This window comes from Leguminivora glycinivorella, chromosome 7, assembly GCF_023078275.1.
Source record: "Leguminivora glycinivorella isolate SPB_JAAS2020 chromosome 7, LegGlyc_1.1, whole genome shotgun sequence".
In the NCBI taxonomy this organism is placed as follows: Eukaryota; Metazoa; Arthropoda; class Insecta; order Lepidoptera; family Tortricidae; genus Leguminivora; species Leguminivora glycinivorella.
In genome coordinates, this window is record NC_062977.1 from 10,316,070 (window position 1) to 10,333,981 (window position 17,912).

The 17,912-nt window shown below is 34.5% G+C and overlaps 1 protein-coding gene across 1 annotated transcript; it reads left to right on the plus strand.

The window, feature by feature from the left end:
- Window positions 1-12,026: 12,026 nt before the first annotated feature.
- LOC125228172 (integrin beta-3-like) lies at window positions 12,027-14,330 on the plus strand. The gene is made up of 3 exons (XM_048132629.1): window positions 12,027-12,389; window positions 13,671-13,837; window positions 14,100-14,330. Exons 1-3 carry the CDS (start codon window positions 12,155-12,157, stop codon window positions 14,238-14,240), a joined length of 543 nt encoding a protein of 180 aa, XP_047988586.1. The 5' UTR covers window positions 12,027-12,154; the 3' UTR covers window positions 14,241-14,330.
- Window positions 14,331-17,912: the final 3,582 nt, after the last annotated feature.

The following is a 17,912-nucleotide window of genomic DNA, read 5'->3' on the forward strand; positions in this document are numbered from 1 at the left end:
TGACCGGGTCCAGTCTGATTGTCGGATTACTTTGTTGTTCAGTAACGTTGAACGAGCTGGTAGTGCAGATCAGCGAGACTGAGAGGAAATAGTCAGACATTAGAAATGTTCATGTGGATAGCGTAAGAAAAGGGTTTAGTTTTAGAGTGGGGTTCTGCCAAATAGGAACAATATTATTTCACTTATCTACTCACGGGGGCGCGTCGCTTAATTTTGGAACTAAGACACGCCCGTGAGAAATATTGTGTCAGAAAAAACAATGCATACTACAAAATTTACAAAAGGAAAAAAAAATATTAAAAAGTTTGAGAACCTCTGCTTTGCAGTTCATATCTACATGAGTTAGTACATAAATAAGTTAATAATGAGTTTACTTAGCCAATAAAGTAAGTATAAGTTTAATTTTCACTTCATCGCTATAGTCATCGCTATCCCTCGCAACTAAATTTTCTAAATATAATATTATTAATGCCATGAGCTGTTCACTTTTAAATTTAATAATTAGAACATGTTATTATAATAAAACATAAGTACCTTTCATTTATATGAAGTCAGTAGATATATGGAAGACGGTCCAACCTGAAGCATGGCCTCTCGGGTAAAACCTGAAATTGTATATATGAAAAAAATTAGTTAAAAAAGGGTGTATGTATGTTTAAGGAATCTTATTTATAAATACGTATCATTAAGATTGTTTATATTTATCTAGGCCATTCATGGTTAAGAAAAAAAAAAGAAGATCAACCATACTCATTTTTCTAAGTCATGTAAGATTTCCTGCCGAGTCGTTTTACTCACTAAGTAGAGTTAATTAAGTTAAAAAGTAGCTGTTTAGTGGCAATGATTTTTTGTACTTACTTGAGGATAGTGCTAAGACGGAGTACAGTCCATAAAGGACACACCGGAAAATTCCTCAGTCCACCTGCACATTGCCGACAGCTGGTTGATGTTCTTCGAGGATGGTTACCCATTTCATATACTGAAAATTAATACATACATTGTTTAAACTCAATGTAGCAGAAATAAAATCTATGCTAAGTCTGGATTTTTAGTCTACATAATTTTATTTAAGTATCAGACGTCAAGTTTTATCTTTGAAAAATACAAAATTAAAGTTTGGACAAGATTCAATGCCTATTTTTAAATGCCATGACATTCATTTGAGGTCCTACAAATATTATTTTCCATAGCCCATAAGCCAGCGCTTCAGAAAAATAATTGAGAAGTTTATTGGTTGGAACGGAAACAACATTACAAGTTCCAAGTACAGTTAGGAGACCTAGGTCAAGTAAATTAGTCAAAGATATAATTTTAATGCTTACCGTTTAACCAAGGTATGTTCAGTTTCTATAAATATTGTTTTCCATAAAATTTGTGGCAGATGTGTAGAAATATCGGGCATTGTAAATTCCAATTAGATGTTGACTGAAAAATCAAACAACCATATAAACCTCTTTGAAAGTAGCAAATATATTTTGACAGTTAGGACTATTTCACGTACATTTAGAATATTTAAGATCCTCTTAGGCAATGTGAAAGTCAGAAAGTACGAGTAACGTGGGGAAATTTATTATCATTAACTTATCTGACGACAGAACAATGAAATAAGCAACATTTCACCAATATATTCGGTCTAGTCGTTGCAGTTCGCAAGTATGTTCTGCTGGGTTTCGAAAACGACGACTAGTTTGAAAACACATCAAATAATAAAACAAAAGCTTACCTTTCATGCAAAACTGCTTTTGAAGTAGGCAATTAGTTCACTTTATCAATTGAGGCATAGCCCGATAAGACATCCTTTGCATGGGCTGTTTGCTCATTAGATCATGAGTATGAGCACTAAATTCTTCTATTATCTTGATGAGAAACACAACAAAACACATGTCCATTGCATTCACGTTTTTTTTTTCCAACAATAATGTCATGTCAATTTCGTAACCTCACTTTCGCTAACGGAAAATTACATTGCAATTGCAGTTCAGAGTTCGATTTGATAAAACAGGCTCACTTTGTCGACAAAATTATTTAGAAGTAACGCGTGTTTAGGGCAAATAATGTTTTGTTTGCATTTTCTTAGTTTGCTAAATGACAAAATGGCGAATATGGACGGTTCATGACCGGCGTCGGCGCAGAATTGCCTGTCGTATTGTTTAAGCAGATTAAAATAAAGCGAATATTTAAATAATTCTAGTTGTAGATCACGTAATTAATAATGAGCTAAAGAAAACAAAAACGGATCTGCCATTTTTTCGCGAACAAGCGGATTAGCGGTAAGCATGACATAGATTAGAGAAAATAATTTAACCACAGATAACATATATCTTCGCCAAAAGGTGTATCGGTGACATTACACAAACTATCATTGTTTTTAAGTTGGTACGCTTGATCGGTCATACAATTTTCGACAAAAAAAAAAATATTCAGTAATTCAGTAATTTATTGTCCGGTGTTGTCATTTACAAAACTTTACTTCATTTTTCTCTACTTCATTATAGTAAAATTAATACAATAGATGTATTTAAATACAAAAGATTTTGTTAATTTAATTTTCTATTGCTTAAATCACATCAAACTATTCAAGTTGTGTAGATTTTGAACGGTATTTTGTAAATAGGGCCTAACACATGTCCCCTTACAAGTGCGGTCCGACCGTCTGTTAGATCCTTAAAGAATCTCACAATATATTTTTAATCTGATCACACTTTTGTAAACCGATGCGCACACGCAATTTCCTACGCATAAAGGCAAACCTACACGATAGTTTTCGTTCGATTTCAATAAATTATGAAAAAAAAAAAAAAATCAATTATATATTTCTAATAACTAGTCAAATATTTGAACATTATGATAGGCTAAATTTATGATATCAAATAATTGTTTTGTTGATTTAATGTTTGTGACTACACAAAACACTTTAGTGTGTTTACAATGAAAATACGCCTTATACGCCCATGAGGACAATTGTAAAAGAAAAAAAACGGTTAAGGATGACAATATTGACAGTGACAGTTCCTTACGAAAAAAATTGAGCGCGAAGTTATTAAATTTTATTTAAGAAAACGATTTCACAGAAATTACAGTGTTGTGTAGCTTCCAATAATTAGTATAGTTGATTGTGTAGAAGCACGTGTGATTTTTAGTGACGTCTTATTATCACACGTAGAGAAATGTGAGAGTTAACTACGTTTTGAAACGAAGAGCTCTGTTAGTGAAAACATAGTAATTTCAATTAGTTTTAGGCCATAATTAGTTAGTTAAAAAAGGTGTTAGTGCAATAGTGCATGACTTGAGTACATGGAAATAGAGTTAACAACAAATTGGACGCGACAAACATGAAGTGAACATTGAAATATTTCGTGGGACGTTCGAGTTGAAGTACCCGGCTTTTGATGTCAACTAACGGAGGAGTAAGAGTTTTTGAGCCTGGTCTCATACCTGCTCATAGGACCAACGTGTTACTGAAGATTTTCAATATGATTATGTTGTTAGTGGTGCCATATTATGCCACACTAAACAGAAGAATGGAACAGAAAATGCCGATCAAGAAAAATACATATATGTAAGTGTTCAAAACCCCAGTTAATTTACCCTATGAGTATTTTTGTTTTATCAAGCAAACAAGACGGAGTTTTATAGTCTGCAGTAATTTTTGAGTTAGAAAAATTAAAGTCACTTAGCGATCAGACATCATATTTGAGGAAAATGAAAAAATAATTGTAGGTTAAGAAAATTATTGAAGACGTACGTTTCATATGGTTAAAGTACCTAGATGGTCCTGCAACCTTAGTTGGCATATTTTTTTTTTGGAAAATATTTTAACGCTTGTGATTTTTATTTTATCTTTCCCTCTGTTTATTGGAACGTCTATAATTTAGCTTTAGTTTCAACCTAAGATAGATTCTTACCACAGCAGTGTTTCTGTCATTGAACATAGTGGATCAGCAAGGACAGTGGAGACATGGGGTGAAAACTTCAGTGAGTGATTGGGTGAAATGTTTAGTAACGCTAGTGAAATAACAAGTGTTTATGATATTCGATTTATGCAATATTTTATTTTTTGACCAATGATTGGACAAATAAGGACTAGCCAACTTTGGAGATGAAGAAAATATTGATTAGTTTTGCTGTGTTCAAATGACTGAGTCTTCTGTGATTATGCTGATTGTGATCAAGTCTGCAGCGTGTCTTCGGAAGAGATTTCATGGTGTCCTGGGCTATTAAGGAAAACTTTGAAATATTACCTACTTGTGTCGGACCAGGGTCAGTGGAAATGCCTCTGAGGAGGGCCAGCAGGATTTAATCATCATCATTAGCTACTCAAGAACTCATCATAGAACTAGCCAAGTATGAAGGAGAAAAAAGGAAGAGAGACACCATGACCAAGTTCCTCAGCCCATTGTCGTGTTTGTTAACAATTTTCTAAGTTTGCTGCAGCTGCAAATGCCATGAAGAAGGAATAAATTGTCTGAGGTTACAAAAGACTGTCGGGGCATGTTTTACAATATTGAAGACACGAACATAGAATAGGACAATACAAGTTTTAAGTTCGCTTCAAGAAAAATTCATTATTTTGTTATATTATTATCCAATCAAATAAAAGTATTTTGAACCTACTTATGACATCATTTTGTATTTTATCATAAGGCAATTAAAACCAAAATAAAATTTTGCAGATAGTTTGAAAAAAAAAAGGGAATATATTTTATCAAAATCACATCAAATTTGATGTTACATTATATTTTACAAAAAAATATCAAAACCATATCAAAATTAAGGATACATCATATTTTGCGTGAAAAAATTGAAAATATGAAAACCACTTCAAAGCTGCAATTACTTTTTTTTGCAAAATTGTATTATGCGTTTATTATGAACATTACATGATGTGTAATGTAAATTCTATGAGTACATTGGTTACAAGTCAATGACTTCTTAGTAAAGAATGTTTATTTATTGCGACATACTTATGTGGAACATTATTATTTTTCTTTCTTATCATCATCATCATTATCATTATTTTAAATGCGTCATGAGTTCTTCAAAATTTTATTGAGATTCACTGTTATTATTATAGGGGTGGTAGAAGTCAAAATTTTGACTAAAATTAATTTTATTTCTATAGTGATCTGTGTGATAAAGGGCCTTATTGGCTAGCCCATCGTAAAGTTTCTCTGTCATTTAGTAGTTTCGTTCCTAGGATTATAAAATGGTGTATGGTGGATGTAAATTTATAATACGGATTTTTTTTTTTATCTAGATAAAGAAGTCGGTTCATTATATGGACAACAATTTTTTTTTTAAATCTTTATTTTGTAAGAAGAATGTATTGGATATACATTGTATGGTTAGATTATTTTAATATAACAATAACTGGACATCATAGTAGCTAGTCTGCCTGGGGTAGACGTTAGGAAAATCGAGATCGGTGGATAAGCTATTTTTCATTTTAGTTATTACAGTTAGCAGTGATATTTATTATTTATGCGTTATCACTTTTTTTACATTATATAGGGTGGTATACTGTACAATATCGGTAATCACCAGTGCAGATCCTCGTTTCTAAGCATAACTCGGTCAGTATTTTGTTCTACAAAGATCGGAGTAGGGAGGGCCACTATTTTGTTTAAGTGACTGTACTTACTTTTATAAATTTTTTGCATTTTATGCTATCAATTTTGCATTATGAACTGCAGGAAAAAAAAACAAAGACAGGAAAATTGAAAGTAGGGTAGTGAACTTACAGTAATTGACTCTAGTTAAAATGTGAACATAAAATATAATATTTTGTTTCGTACGAACATTTTATTTTTAGTATGTGCATCAAACAATTTTCACACATTGTCAAATTTGTTTGCGGTTAGTAATTACTTTATAAAATTAAATATAGATGTATAAAATGAAACCTATCATAAATAAAATGAAATTTTCTTTGTCCTCGAGTCAGGGTAGAGTGGGGTAAAATGGGATACGTGAATTTTGAAGTTATTATGTTATTTTATTTCCATTTTTATTCTTTATTTTGATTACTTTTAAAAGCGTTGGCTTTCTGTTGAGATCGAGTGAAAGAGCGAATGAGGAAGTAAGAATGGTTACATTGTGTGTGTGTGTGTGAATAATTTAGAGATGATGAATGTTTATAGATGTAAGAATGTTTTGAATGGGATGAATGACTGAATGATGTGTCTTGAATGATTTTTTTTTATGGAATGAGTGGATTGATACGGACAGACAGCGCTGGAAAGTGGTCAAAACTAGTTTGGTCGGAATTTGCGGGAACAAACAAGGGGGGAATTTTGGGAACACATTAGTCATAAAATTCTTATTGGTTAGGTTAAAATCCAATGGATTCGACCCATTTCAAGGGTAGTTTTTTGTGACTACTACTACACAAGGTAATAAGACCCATACGAAAACCACACACCTCATCTTGAATGGGATGTATTTGACAATCGACATATTTAAGGGCCGATATCGTCTAGTGAGAACGAGGCTCTTTTCAATATTTGTTTCCTTGTTATGTGTTCAAATATGTGAAGTTTAGTATCATCAAATCATTTCTTCATTTGATCATGATATGGTACCGAGTTGAGGTACATGCTTATGTCATTTAAGGTTTGTTTTATAAAAAAAAAAAAAAACACATCCAAACAGATCTTAAGTCAGTATATTTTATTCAAGTATGAGACATGCGCCAAAACATGTGGCTGGAGTGAATAGGTAGAGAAATTGGTTTGAGTTCCGACAATGGAGATTGAAGGCTCTGGACTTATAATGAGAGCTCTAAAGGTTTCTTCGTAATTGCGTGGGAAGTTATTGTGAACTCGTTGAAATTATTACGATAATTATTCCGGTCCAACAGTGTGGATGGAATGAATATTCGCCGCGACCGGGGAACGAGCTAGCAAGAACGGGTTAGTAGGACCTATCAGATTCACAACCTGATATCCCTGGCGGTGCGTGGACTCTGGGAAAGGGGTTATCATGGTTCATTGTCGAGATTCTGATGAGCTGATTTCAAAACTGAGTCGCTAGTAGTTGCATAGTATTGGAATACACACCACACGATTAGAAATGGGGGGAAATTTCCGACTGATCTAGAGATATTTTTCTTTTATTCTTTAATTCAATTTTATTGCTTCTTTTGATAAATAAGATTGAATTTTTTTACAAACTACTTTGTATTTTGTAAAAGAATTTCAATCTGGGGGCGAGTTGTAACAGAACAAGCGTCCAGGACGAGGAAATGGACTCGTTATGACATATAAAACTTACGGCAAATCAACTTTCCTTTGACCAACTTTTTGGTGCATATTTCCTTCGGGATTTCATTGAATATTTTAACAAATAATATCTGTGATGGTTAATCACATGTTTAGTTACGTCATCACTCATAAAATTCACTATTATTCGATGCACAACTTATTGGAAAAAGTTTATTTACAAACTATATTCTCATGAATGGAGTGTTGACACTAACAATCTGATCTGTCAAACGAATGGCGTTCCGATATTGCGTCTTGGTTCCAATTATTAATAATCACTGATATTGATTATTATACTTCCTGAATATTCAATGTAACAATTAGGAATAAATGTGATCTTTCATTGCGAAGTTACTTACTAAATTGATTTAAACAATCTTTCACAAAATAATATTTATCGATTTACGGAACGCTCCACTATTGAACTAGGTAGGTATCAATATCAATAGCTCCGTCTCTCTCTAAAACACGTGCAATCTGCACCTGTTGACAAGCAAACAACTGTGCGATGATTGTGAACTTTATTGCGTAGGGCATATGACTTAGTAAACAAAGCACTTATGATCTTTTTCTTATATGAGTCCCAATTATGTCCCAAGTCCCAATTATGTCCCAGGTATGTCCCAGTTGTGTCCCAATTATGTCCCAAGTCCCAATTATGTCCCAAGTCCCAATTATGTCCCAGTTATGTCCCAGTTGTGTCCCAATTATGTCCCAAATCTGTCCCAGTTATGTCCCAAGTCCCAATTATGTCCCAGTTATGTCCCTGTTATGTCCCAGGTATGTCCCAGTTGTGTCCCAATTATGTCCCAAGTATGTCCCAAGTCCCAATTATGTCCCAGTTGTGTCCCAATTATGTCCCAAGTATGTCCCAGTTATGTCCCAAGTCCCAATTATGTCCCAAGTATGTCCCAGTTATGTCCCAGTTGTGTCCCAATTATGTCTCAATTAGAATCTATAAAAGGGTCGGAGGGAGCCGACGCGCGTCATTCTTAAAATATCTACAAGACTAACAGTGTCTCTGGCTTTCGTGTGTTACTGGTGAGTGAAGTTGTTCTGCTATTATTTCTCTGTTTGTTTTTACTTGGAAATTATTCTAAGTGATTGTAAACTTTGAAATTGTGTCTCTGTTTGATTGTGCGGGGATAATATCGTCGTACAGTTGAACCTAGACCTGTGGTGGAATTGCTTTACTGTCAGTTGTGGGGTTATTTTAGTGTTCTATTTATAGTGTAGTGTTACATTTAAATTAATGTGTATAGTGAAGTTTTCTGTGCTTTGTTTCATGAGTACTGTTTAGCAATACAAAGACTGGGTCGATGTATGGCTGGTGCTTGGGGATAAGTCTGTGTTTGGTTTTGTAGGGAGTAATTCTTGCAAAACTAAGCTTAGATTATAGCACGTAAAGGAAACTTCATTCGTTTATTTAGTTGGTCAGTAAAATTGAATTTAGTAATTTTCTAAGGGGTTATTTTGTGAAAATTATAAGCCAGATCATTGTTTGTGACAGACTGTTGTCCGGCTAAGCGCTTTATACCTTGCGGCTGTTAAACATAAGGCGTTTAGGAGTCTTTTTGTTCCAAGTGGAGGCTTGGGCGTCTTTATTTACTTACAAAAGGCGTACTTTCTCACCGGTCTCAAAGAGTCCAACTGTTAGATGGAAGTGAGGACTTTCACGATTGACGAAAGACATTAGGAGTAATCCTTGCTCACTGAAGTCGGCAGTATTTGAGGCTGGGGTCCTATATATATTTATATTTATTTACTCAGTGCTCTAGTCCATGCTGGCGTTGGTCGCTGGGGATTTCGGTTGTGATTGATCCATATCTAAGTAAAGTTTGATCGCAGCTGGGTCTCCCATGTGGCTGGTACTGGTGTGTCCTAGAATACTGGATATATACACGGATAGGGCGATCTACTCTCTGCTACCCTAGCCCGCGGGCAAAAGCAGAGGGGGGGATCTAACCAACACAAGCCTATAGGTTGCCTATCTCAGCTTCGCTGGCTGAACTGTACAGCTCTAGTAGGGATACACTTGCGCATATTCTGAACACAAGATCTATGGTAAGTGATGGTCTGTGTTTCAGATATGCTAGAGTAGGGAAAACGATAGGATTAGGGTAGCGTCACACACTATTACTATGAAAGTAGGGTTCTTTTACGATTGGTCTTAAAATATAATTGGTCAATGTGTATTTATATGGTTTAAATGGACTTTAAATGAAGTGTATACTATCTTAAACTGTTTGCTAAAACTTTGAACTCATAAAATCTCTTATTACTTAATTTACCTGAGTGTAATTAATAATTGTGGTAGCAATTTCTGATCTTTTGGTGTAGCGACGGGACGCTAAGTGTTGCTAACTGGGTTTTCAAGGTAAATTCTATCAAGTTGGCTAGGGAAACAAACTATCTTTAGAATAAAAGGATTTGTTTGTTATAGGGACCAGTGGCATGCGAGCGCCGTCCACTGATGGAAAGTCAAAAGCTTAGAAAAGTTAGTAGACTTACTTAGTTCTCATAAAAGTTAGCGACTGCTCGGTGTTTCGTTAAAACATTAGAAAGATCGAGAAGTTATGGTCTATTAGCAGTATTGGGGAAAAGGGGGGTTTAGCTAGGGAAAAAGAAACAAAACAAAAAGGGGGTTAGTTTTTAGATAGATAGCCCTTCAGGCTTACTTGTTTAGGATCCTGATAAAGTGGTTTGATCAGGTCAGGGGTCCCATACCGTATCGCAAGCCCTTGCCCAAGCCGGGACCACTAATAAGGCGTAGCGGATGATTACCAAAATATTTTTAATATTTATTTCATGTATGTTTCACTCACTAACTTTTATTCTAAAATTTCTTCATCACGTCATTAATTTTCTCACATATAACTTTCTAGGCCTAAATCTGATAAAATACTCTTCTATAACACTATATTATTATGCTACAATAACCTTTATTCTTCTTTAAAATATAAATAAATAAAATTTTAAAAATTAGTCAAAAATACAGCTGATACTCATTAAAGGATCTAAGTTATCGCGGTTCACATCGAAGGGTTCTACTTATTCACGCTAGACGATCACAAGGCCAAATTTACGGGGTATATTTAAAGGGGGGTTAGCTATACTGTTGATTAGTCAAGTAAGTAAGTAAATAAGTAAGGTGAGCACACTGGAGGTTTAGTTACACAGTCTGCATTAGTGTTTAATGTGTAATAATTTACAACCTGTTTTCATGTAAAATAAATGTAATAGTTATTAGTTTTTACTTCTTGTCTTGAAATAATTAAATTTTGTCAACTACCTACACCATATTATTAACATTGTAGCTAATCTTGATGGAGGAGCGGTGTCTCTTGACACAGGTATTTTCATACTTAAAAAGAGGCACCAACCTGATTGTTGTAAACTATCTGTGCTACTGAATAAATCATTTTTTTTTTTTTTTTTTTAGGTACTTAATTTTTAAAAACATATAGGAAACTCATATTTTAATATCCCCTAAATGAATTTATGTCCTTGCGTTGGCTAATAAGTAGGTGCTTAATAGATATTATTTTGTTATTCTTGTTAAAAATTGTGTTTTGAAGAAGCATTGGCCGGAGGATCATAGCTGTAAACCATATTTTAAAAATCTAAAACTTTTAACCCTCCCCTCCCTTTACATTTTAGAAGTAGCCATATTCGTCCACAAAAACTTACATTTATTCAAATTTTGCCAGAACGCCAGACGCCATCAGTTTTTAGAACTTCCGGAACCAAAACTAGAAATATACAAAAACTGTCCCTATTATAGAGCCATTAACATTTACAATAAAATTCCTGTTTATTTTAAAAAATCTGAAACACACAATAAATTCACAACCAATTTAAGAAATATGCTGGTCGAAAAATGTTATTACACTATATCGGAATTTATGGAGGATATTTTGTAAGTAAAAACCGTGTTCTTCACCTAAGTTATGTATAACTACTACTAGCTTAGTATGTATAACGTTAAGTTCTTATTTTAAGTATTATACTGTAACCTAGTTTTAAGTTTGAAACTGTTTTTGCAATACCCTACTAGGGTCCATGTTACCATAATAATTGTTATTCTGTGTACTTGGAAGCAAAATAAATATCTCTCTATCTCTCTCTATCTATCTCAAAAATTTAGCGTAGAACCTTGTCTCAGTTAGCTCGCTAGCTAAAGGTAGGTACTAAGCTGAACTCGGTGAAAAAATTATCGTCCAGTTAAAAAAAAACACTTCCCTCCGGGGGAAAAAAACAGTCTCAGTACCAGTTAATAACCGGAATTAATAATTCATGTTATTTACATAGTAAACATCTCCCACTTTGACTACCTTTATAAAAGTACCTAGTAATAAACAGCAAAGTCAACATGCAAGGGTTAGGTAATTATTAAAGGTAAATCAAACAAAATTGTATTTATAATACCTAGCATAAATCGTTATAAAGTATTATTCAGCGGAACCAAATTAAAATTAGTAAGCAAGGCTACAAAGCTGTTGTTTGGGGGAGTGCTTAAATATTGAAAACTGAGCGTCTAAAGAACATAAGGGCCATCGCACACACCAAATTGAATCCACATTCGACAGTCGACTTCTACGACATCCATGGGAGATGGTGATGATGAAATTCTTAAACCGGTCCAATACGGGTACCTACGATTTAAAATCTGTAGGTACCTTAATAAAATAATATTTTAATGATGTACTTATAGTTTGTTTATGTTCTCGCCCTCATACGCTGTGGCACAGATTTATTTGCGCAATGAAGAATAAAGGTTATCATTGCGATATCGTTACAACGAACAAGTCACGGCTAAGCAAGCAGTTATCAAGCTGTGTTAGAGACCATAAGTCAACTTAATTAAAATATACGTCTAATTCATTTCAAAAATGTACATGTGTACTACTACCGTTTTGCTCGCGTGTCTATGCATAGTAGAAAGTGCTAATACTGACAGAACTATTGCAGGCATCGACCAAAGAGAAGTGTGTAAGATAAAAAAATCGTGTGTAAATTGTTTACGCTTGGTACATTGCTCTTGGTGCCAGACAGAGGAAAAATGTTTTTCGAAGGAGTTGGAGCCTGAAACATGCAGCGAGACAAACGAATATACGGATCACGGATGTAGGTAGCTATGACAATCGTTGATTTCATTACTAAATATTATTCAAAGAGGATAAAACGTAACATCAGTTGAATTCTGCTTGATATGAGCTTAACCACATGCACTTAAATCAAGGTTAGCTGGAAGAGATCCCTTATAGGGATAAGTTCGCCTTTGTACCTCTGTTCCTGTATATGAATCTGTTGTACACAATAAATTGATTACTACTACTACTAAATCAAATAGTACCTACATAATTATAGTTTTAATAAGTTTTATTTTAGAAAAAATTGTAAAATTTATCGTTATTACTAGTAATGTTAGTAGTTTAGTAGTAGTTCTTAACCAGATCTATAGTCCCGTCTGGCAGAAAGCATGAAACTTGGCATGTATATAGCTTACAGGGTTATAAGAAAAAATAGAAGTAGAAACACGCCGAGGTGTCAATGTTTCCCCTCCTACCCCCCACTTTTGTATCCCTGTTTTCAGTTTTTTTTATATTTCCATGAAAACCGTGAAAGCTACCATTACGATGTCTAGGAGAAGTATATTTTCCATAAAAATCTCTACAATATTGTCTTTGGAAGTATAAGTATAGCTAAAACTTATAATTTTCAAACTATGCTCATTTTCCCCTAACAATATTTCTGTTTGATGACTGTACGATAAGTAAGACTAGCGACTTTGCTCTTTTACCTGTGGCGATTTTGCTTGACAAAATTGTTCCTTGGGTCAAACTGATCCGATTTAGCTCAATAGTCATGAAATCACATGGCACTACCCCCCACAAAGACAAGGGGAAAGGGCCGGTTTCCTCAGTGAAATCTATGCATTAGGTACTTCTTTTTGCTGTTAGGGACTAACCTTATATGGGCATATACATAATGGACCTTTCCAGGGTCTATTATGTATATGCCCATGTAACATATTGAAATGCAAATAAAGATGTATCTATCTACTATCTACTATTTTTTAGACTATAGAGGTAACTAAAATAGATATTTAAAAGAAGCTAGGTCATGGATATAGGTACTTAGATTACTTAGCCATAACCGCAAACCAGACTTAGGCACACAGGGAATCCGTACACACATAGGGATGTGGTAAAGAAATCCAACCCCCACAAAGTCTGAGGGACAACATTTCATAATTATCTGTTTGTGTAATCCGAACGAAAATTGTTTGAGATTTATTTATTTTATTATCTAATTAATATGTTTAGCACTGAGCAACAGTAACAATCCCATGATCTGGTACATGATTAGGTAGGTATATAATTTACCCACATTGTTTATTTTCAGTCAGTCTACAAGAAAACGCAATCTGTAGTTGCAAGCAGGAAACAGATGTAACCGAGGATAAGAATTGCGTCCCTGAAGGGGCAGACGAAGAAACGCCTCCTTGCAGCGGGCGAGGCGAGTGCGTCTGCGGCCGTTGCGTCTGTAAGACCTATGAAAATTCCACGAAGGTATTAACTATACTGCTTTAGCTATTGTTTATAAGTATTTTTATATTATACCTAATATAAACTTCTTCTAAATTAAAACCACTGCCTCCCAGAGGCTGTAGCCAAGAGTATAGTCGTGCTCCGTGGCAAAATGATGTATAAGGTAAGGTACGCTACATGTCTGTGTCGCACCGCGCCCATACGGAACGCAACAGAGCGTAAACGATTGTACTTTTATTGATGGATCTTATTTATTTATTATTAATTTTAATGAATATTTCAGATATTAATGGGCGATTATTGCGAATTCGACAACTTCTCTTGTGACGGCCCGGACTGCAACGAAGGCCCTTATGCCCTTGCGCAAGATAAGGACCACAAGGACAAAGAAGAATCGGTATTTTCTTCCTGGTTTTCAGTTTAGAATAGGTCGATTTGTGTTCAGCGAATCTATTATAAATTAGATTAGAAATGTAAACAAATATAAAGTTGCAAATAAATATATTACACTGTACACTTATATCCTATAATAATTTTATTGTACAATCAACGGAATCAACCAATTTGAATTCTAGGCCACTGTAGAACCTTTGCACAGTAAACGTCAATGTGACTTCTATGGCAAAAGGAACATGATGTAAATGAATCAGGGTTCTAGAGTGGCCTAGGATTCAAATTAGTTGACCGTACCTAATCTATATTTTACTTGCGTGTAGGTACTAAAATATTTCATTACGATACAAGTCACTATATACAAGTGCGAAAAAGAGGACATTTCAAAAGAGTGGTGATAACTGATAAATAACACACGACCGTGGGAACGTTTTAAATAAATAGACACGAGTTACTAATTGCCTCCTTCAGGCTCCTTCCTAAAATATCATATCAGGCTCACAATATTATAACAATCAATGGCTATTCCCAAAAGGGAGAATATGAAGCACGAGAAATCGGGGAAATAAAGCAAGTACCTACATATTTTAATTATTTAAAGTCAATATAACTTTCATATACTACGAGTAGGCATGACTGCGAGTAAATACGCCGAAATATCCCGTTTAACTAACCCAGTTAATGGAATACGGACCCAATAACCTCCTACACAAAGCGGTGAGAAGCTATAAATATTTTAGAGGAATTGGATATCGCGGCGTCTTGAGTCGGAAGTTTTCCAGCCAGCACCAAGAAGCTCAATTAAGGAACGATGTGAGCGGCGCCTGTGCCTGATGGCTCATCGGTCTCGAGAGCCCCGTTATGGTTACGAGAAATTAGATTTCAACAAGGCTATTATCTCTTCCGCCGAGACGGGTCTTTTATTAGAGATCTGTCGAACACTTTCTTGGAATATTTTCGAAAGTTGGTGAGTTTATGATTAGACAAAAGTTTATAAGCATTTTTCCGTAAATTGTAAATCATTTTACATACTTACACATTTTTAGTTATTTAAAACTAAATTTTAATTTTAATTCAATTAGGATTATTAATAAGTATTTTTGTTTTATTGGATGGGTTTTGGGTTTAGTTTTAATTTAGTTTTTTTTTATTGTATTTATTTTGAAATTTGAAATGACCAATTAAATAAATTAAATAATATAAGTATTTAAAGTACCTAGGTACCTATGTTCAAAGGATAAAATGGTTATTTAATTGTTCTAAGAGTAAATAAAAATTGTTTAGATTGATAAGTAGTTTGAGCTATGACTTATGTGAAGTCAAATTGCCAGAAATGTGTTATTTGTTAATTATATAGTATTTGCAGAGAAGTGAACTGCAGTTTTTCGCATGAGTCATTTAACTTTACAGCTTACTGTGCCTACATTAAAAACTGTCACAGTGTAAAGGCAAATTGGCTACAAATTGAGCAGAATAGTTATTACTCTTACGTATGTTTATTAGGTCGGGAAGCGTCGGCCGTAAGTGAATTTGTCTCGAGCTCAATAATTGCGGTGGAGTACGGGGCGGAACACACGAGGTGATGCTACGGCAGGCGCCGTGGCGGATCGCAAACTAGTCATATTTACAAGAGATAGTGTCCGACCAACACTCATAGTCTTGTATGTATGTTTTTTTATTTATTTTTAGAGTTCAATATGTATTTGTAAGATTTGACCGTTTTTAGCCGAAACCGAAACTACGGTCGAAACATGATTTGATGGCCGAAACTGAAACTTCGGTCGGTTGTCGGTCGGTCACTAACAAAAGAAGACAGCAAGCAACGAAGTACCTACAGTTAAGCATCAATACTCGTATTAGTGAAACAATACCATAATAGTACCAATCTCGGATCAGCTCGGAATCGGATCGGAAAAACAGTAAGACCTTAAGTGCTTATCTGGAATCCACTTGACGAGCTCTCTCTTTGTAGTGACTTTCCTCAACAAAGTGGGATTCTAGAATCGGCTACGAGCTACGAGCGTAGCGCTACGAAATGTGGGCAATTAAGTGGTAATTTTCAGTTGGTAATTAGGTACCTACACGAACGCGAGATGGCGCTCACATCATGCAAGGAGCCAGTAGTGTTCTGATTCTGATATAAGAAGGGTTGGCCTAATTGGACGATCGAATAAACATCGATTTGTTATTTCGCTTACCATTTTTTTAAACATTTTCTAAACAGAACACTATACTGATAAGTACATTATGTACTACGAACTTAATGAATTTGCACTACTTTTTTATGTTATCTTAGGTAACTGGTAGTATTTAAAAAAAAAACTGGCCAAGAGCGTGTCGGGCCACGCTCAGTGTAGGGTTCCGTAGTTTCCCGTATGTTTTTCAAAACCTGTTCAACCTATCAAGTTCAAAATAATTATATACATGTATAATATTTTTCCTAGAAAATCTTTAAAAAGTTCTACTTTTGTGATTTTTTTTTCATATTTTTTAAACTTATGGTTCAAAAGTTAGAGGGACACATTTATTTTTTTAACTTTTGGAGCGATTATTTCCGGAAATATTAACAACATCAAAAAATGATTTTAGTAAACCTTTTTAATACCAATCCAACAATATATCACACATTAGGGTTCAAATTTGAAATTAAAAATGAGATTATCCGCGGACGGACGGACGGACAGACAGACAAGGCGAAAGTATAAGGGTTCCTAGTTGACTACGGAACCCTAAAAAACGAGTATCCATATTAATATTATAAATGGGAAAGTGTGTGTGTCTCTTTGTTTGTCCGTTTTTCACGACAAAGCGGAGCGACGAATTGTCGCGATTTTTTATGTGGAGATAGTTGAAGGGATGGAGGGTGGATATACTTAGGCTACGTTTTGTCTCTTTCTAAAAAGCTAGTCAGTTTATAAGCGATTAGTAAGTAAATAAATGAAAGTAGCGGAGCTCATGCTGAGATGCTGACATTAAACGGAGTCACGTGTGGGCTGTGGCGTAAACGCGTCAGTTTCAGTTATCTACTTACATACATCTACCTTACACACTTACGCAGACAAAATATAGAATAAGAATAGTTTATTAATAATAAGAAATTGTATTATATTATTTGTTTTCATTAAAAAAAAAACAATTTTCATTGTAGGTATAAAATATCTCTTCACGGTTTTATATTCACAATACTAATAATTTATGTTTATGTAATATGTTTTTGTAGGTAAGTGTTTGGATGTTTACATTGTTTACCTAATGCCGCGGTCGGTAGCGGGAAATGTATCCGTGTGGTTTGTGGCTAAGGGTAGCGGTGTCTCCCTCGCAACTCGATTACGAAAGGAGCAGTTAAATTGTTTTAACGGAGATCACGTTGATCATCCGAATAAATATATTACTAAGTGGTGAAAAATGTTTTCCAAATGGTTTTAGGGCCGGTTCCATAAAGTTAAATTAGATTTGATTGCGTGCCTAGACTGAAACCTTCCTATACTCATTCTTTATTAGGTCTCTATTATAGTGTAAAGTTCTTACAAATTGAATAACTAATTATATACCTATAACATAAACTTTTTTTATATAATAACAAAGAAACCTAAAAAGTTACCTTCTAAACAGCTATATTACATTCGTTTTATCTAAGTATCTACTTAACAGTCTGTGGGCTTGTAGATATAGCCTTGTATGTAGGTACATTACTTTTATAGGT

Coding starts and splice junctions, on each gene's coding strand:
- LOC125228172 (XM_048132629.1), top strand. CDS start 12,155: ATGTACATGTGTACTACTACCGTTTTGCTCGCGTGTCTATGCATAGTA. Junction 12,390..13,670: donor CGAATATACGGATCACGGAT/GTAGGTAGCTAT, acceptor GTTTATTTTCAG/TCAGTCTACAAGAAAACGCA. Junction 13,838..14,099: donor CCTATGAAAATTCCACGAAG/GTATTAACTATA, acceptor TGAATATTTCAG/ATATTAATGGGCGATTATTG.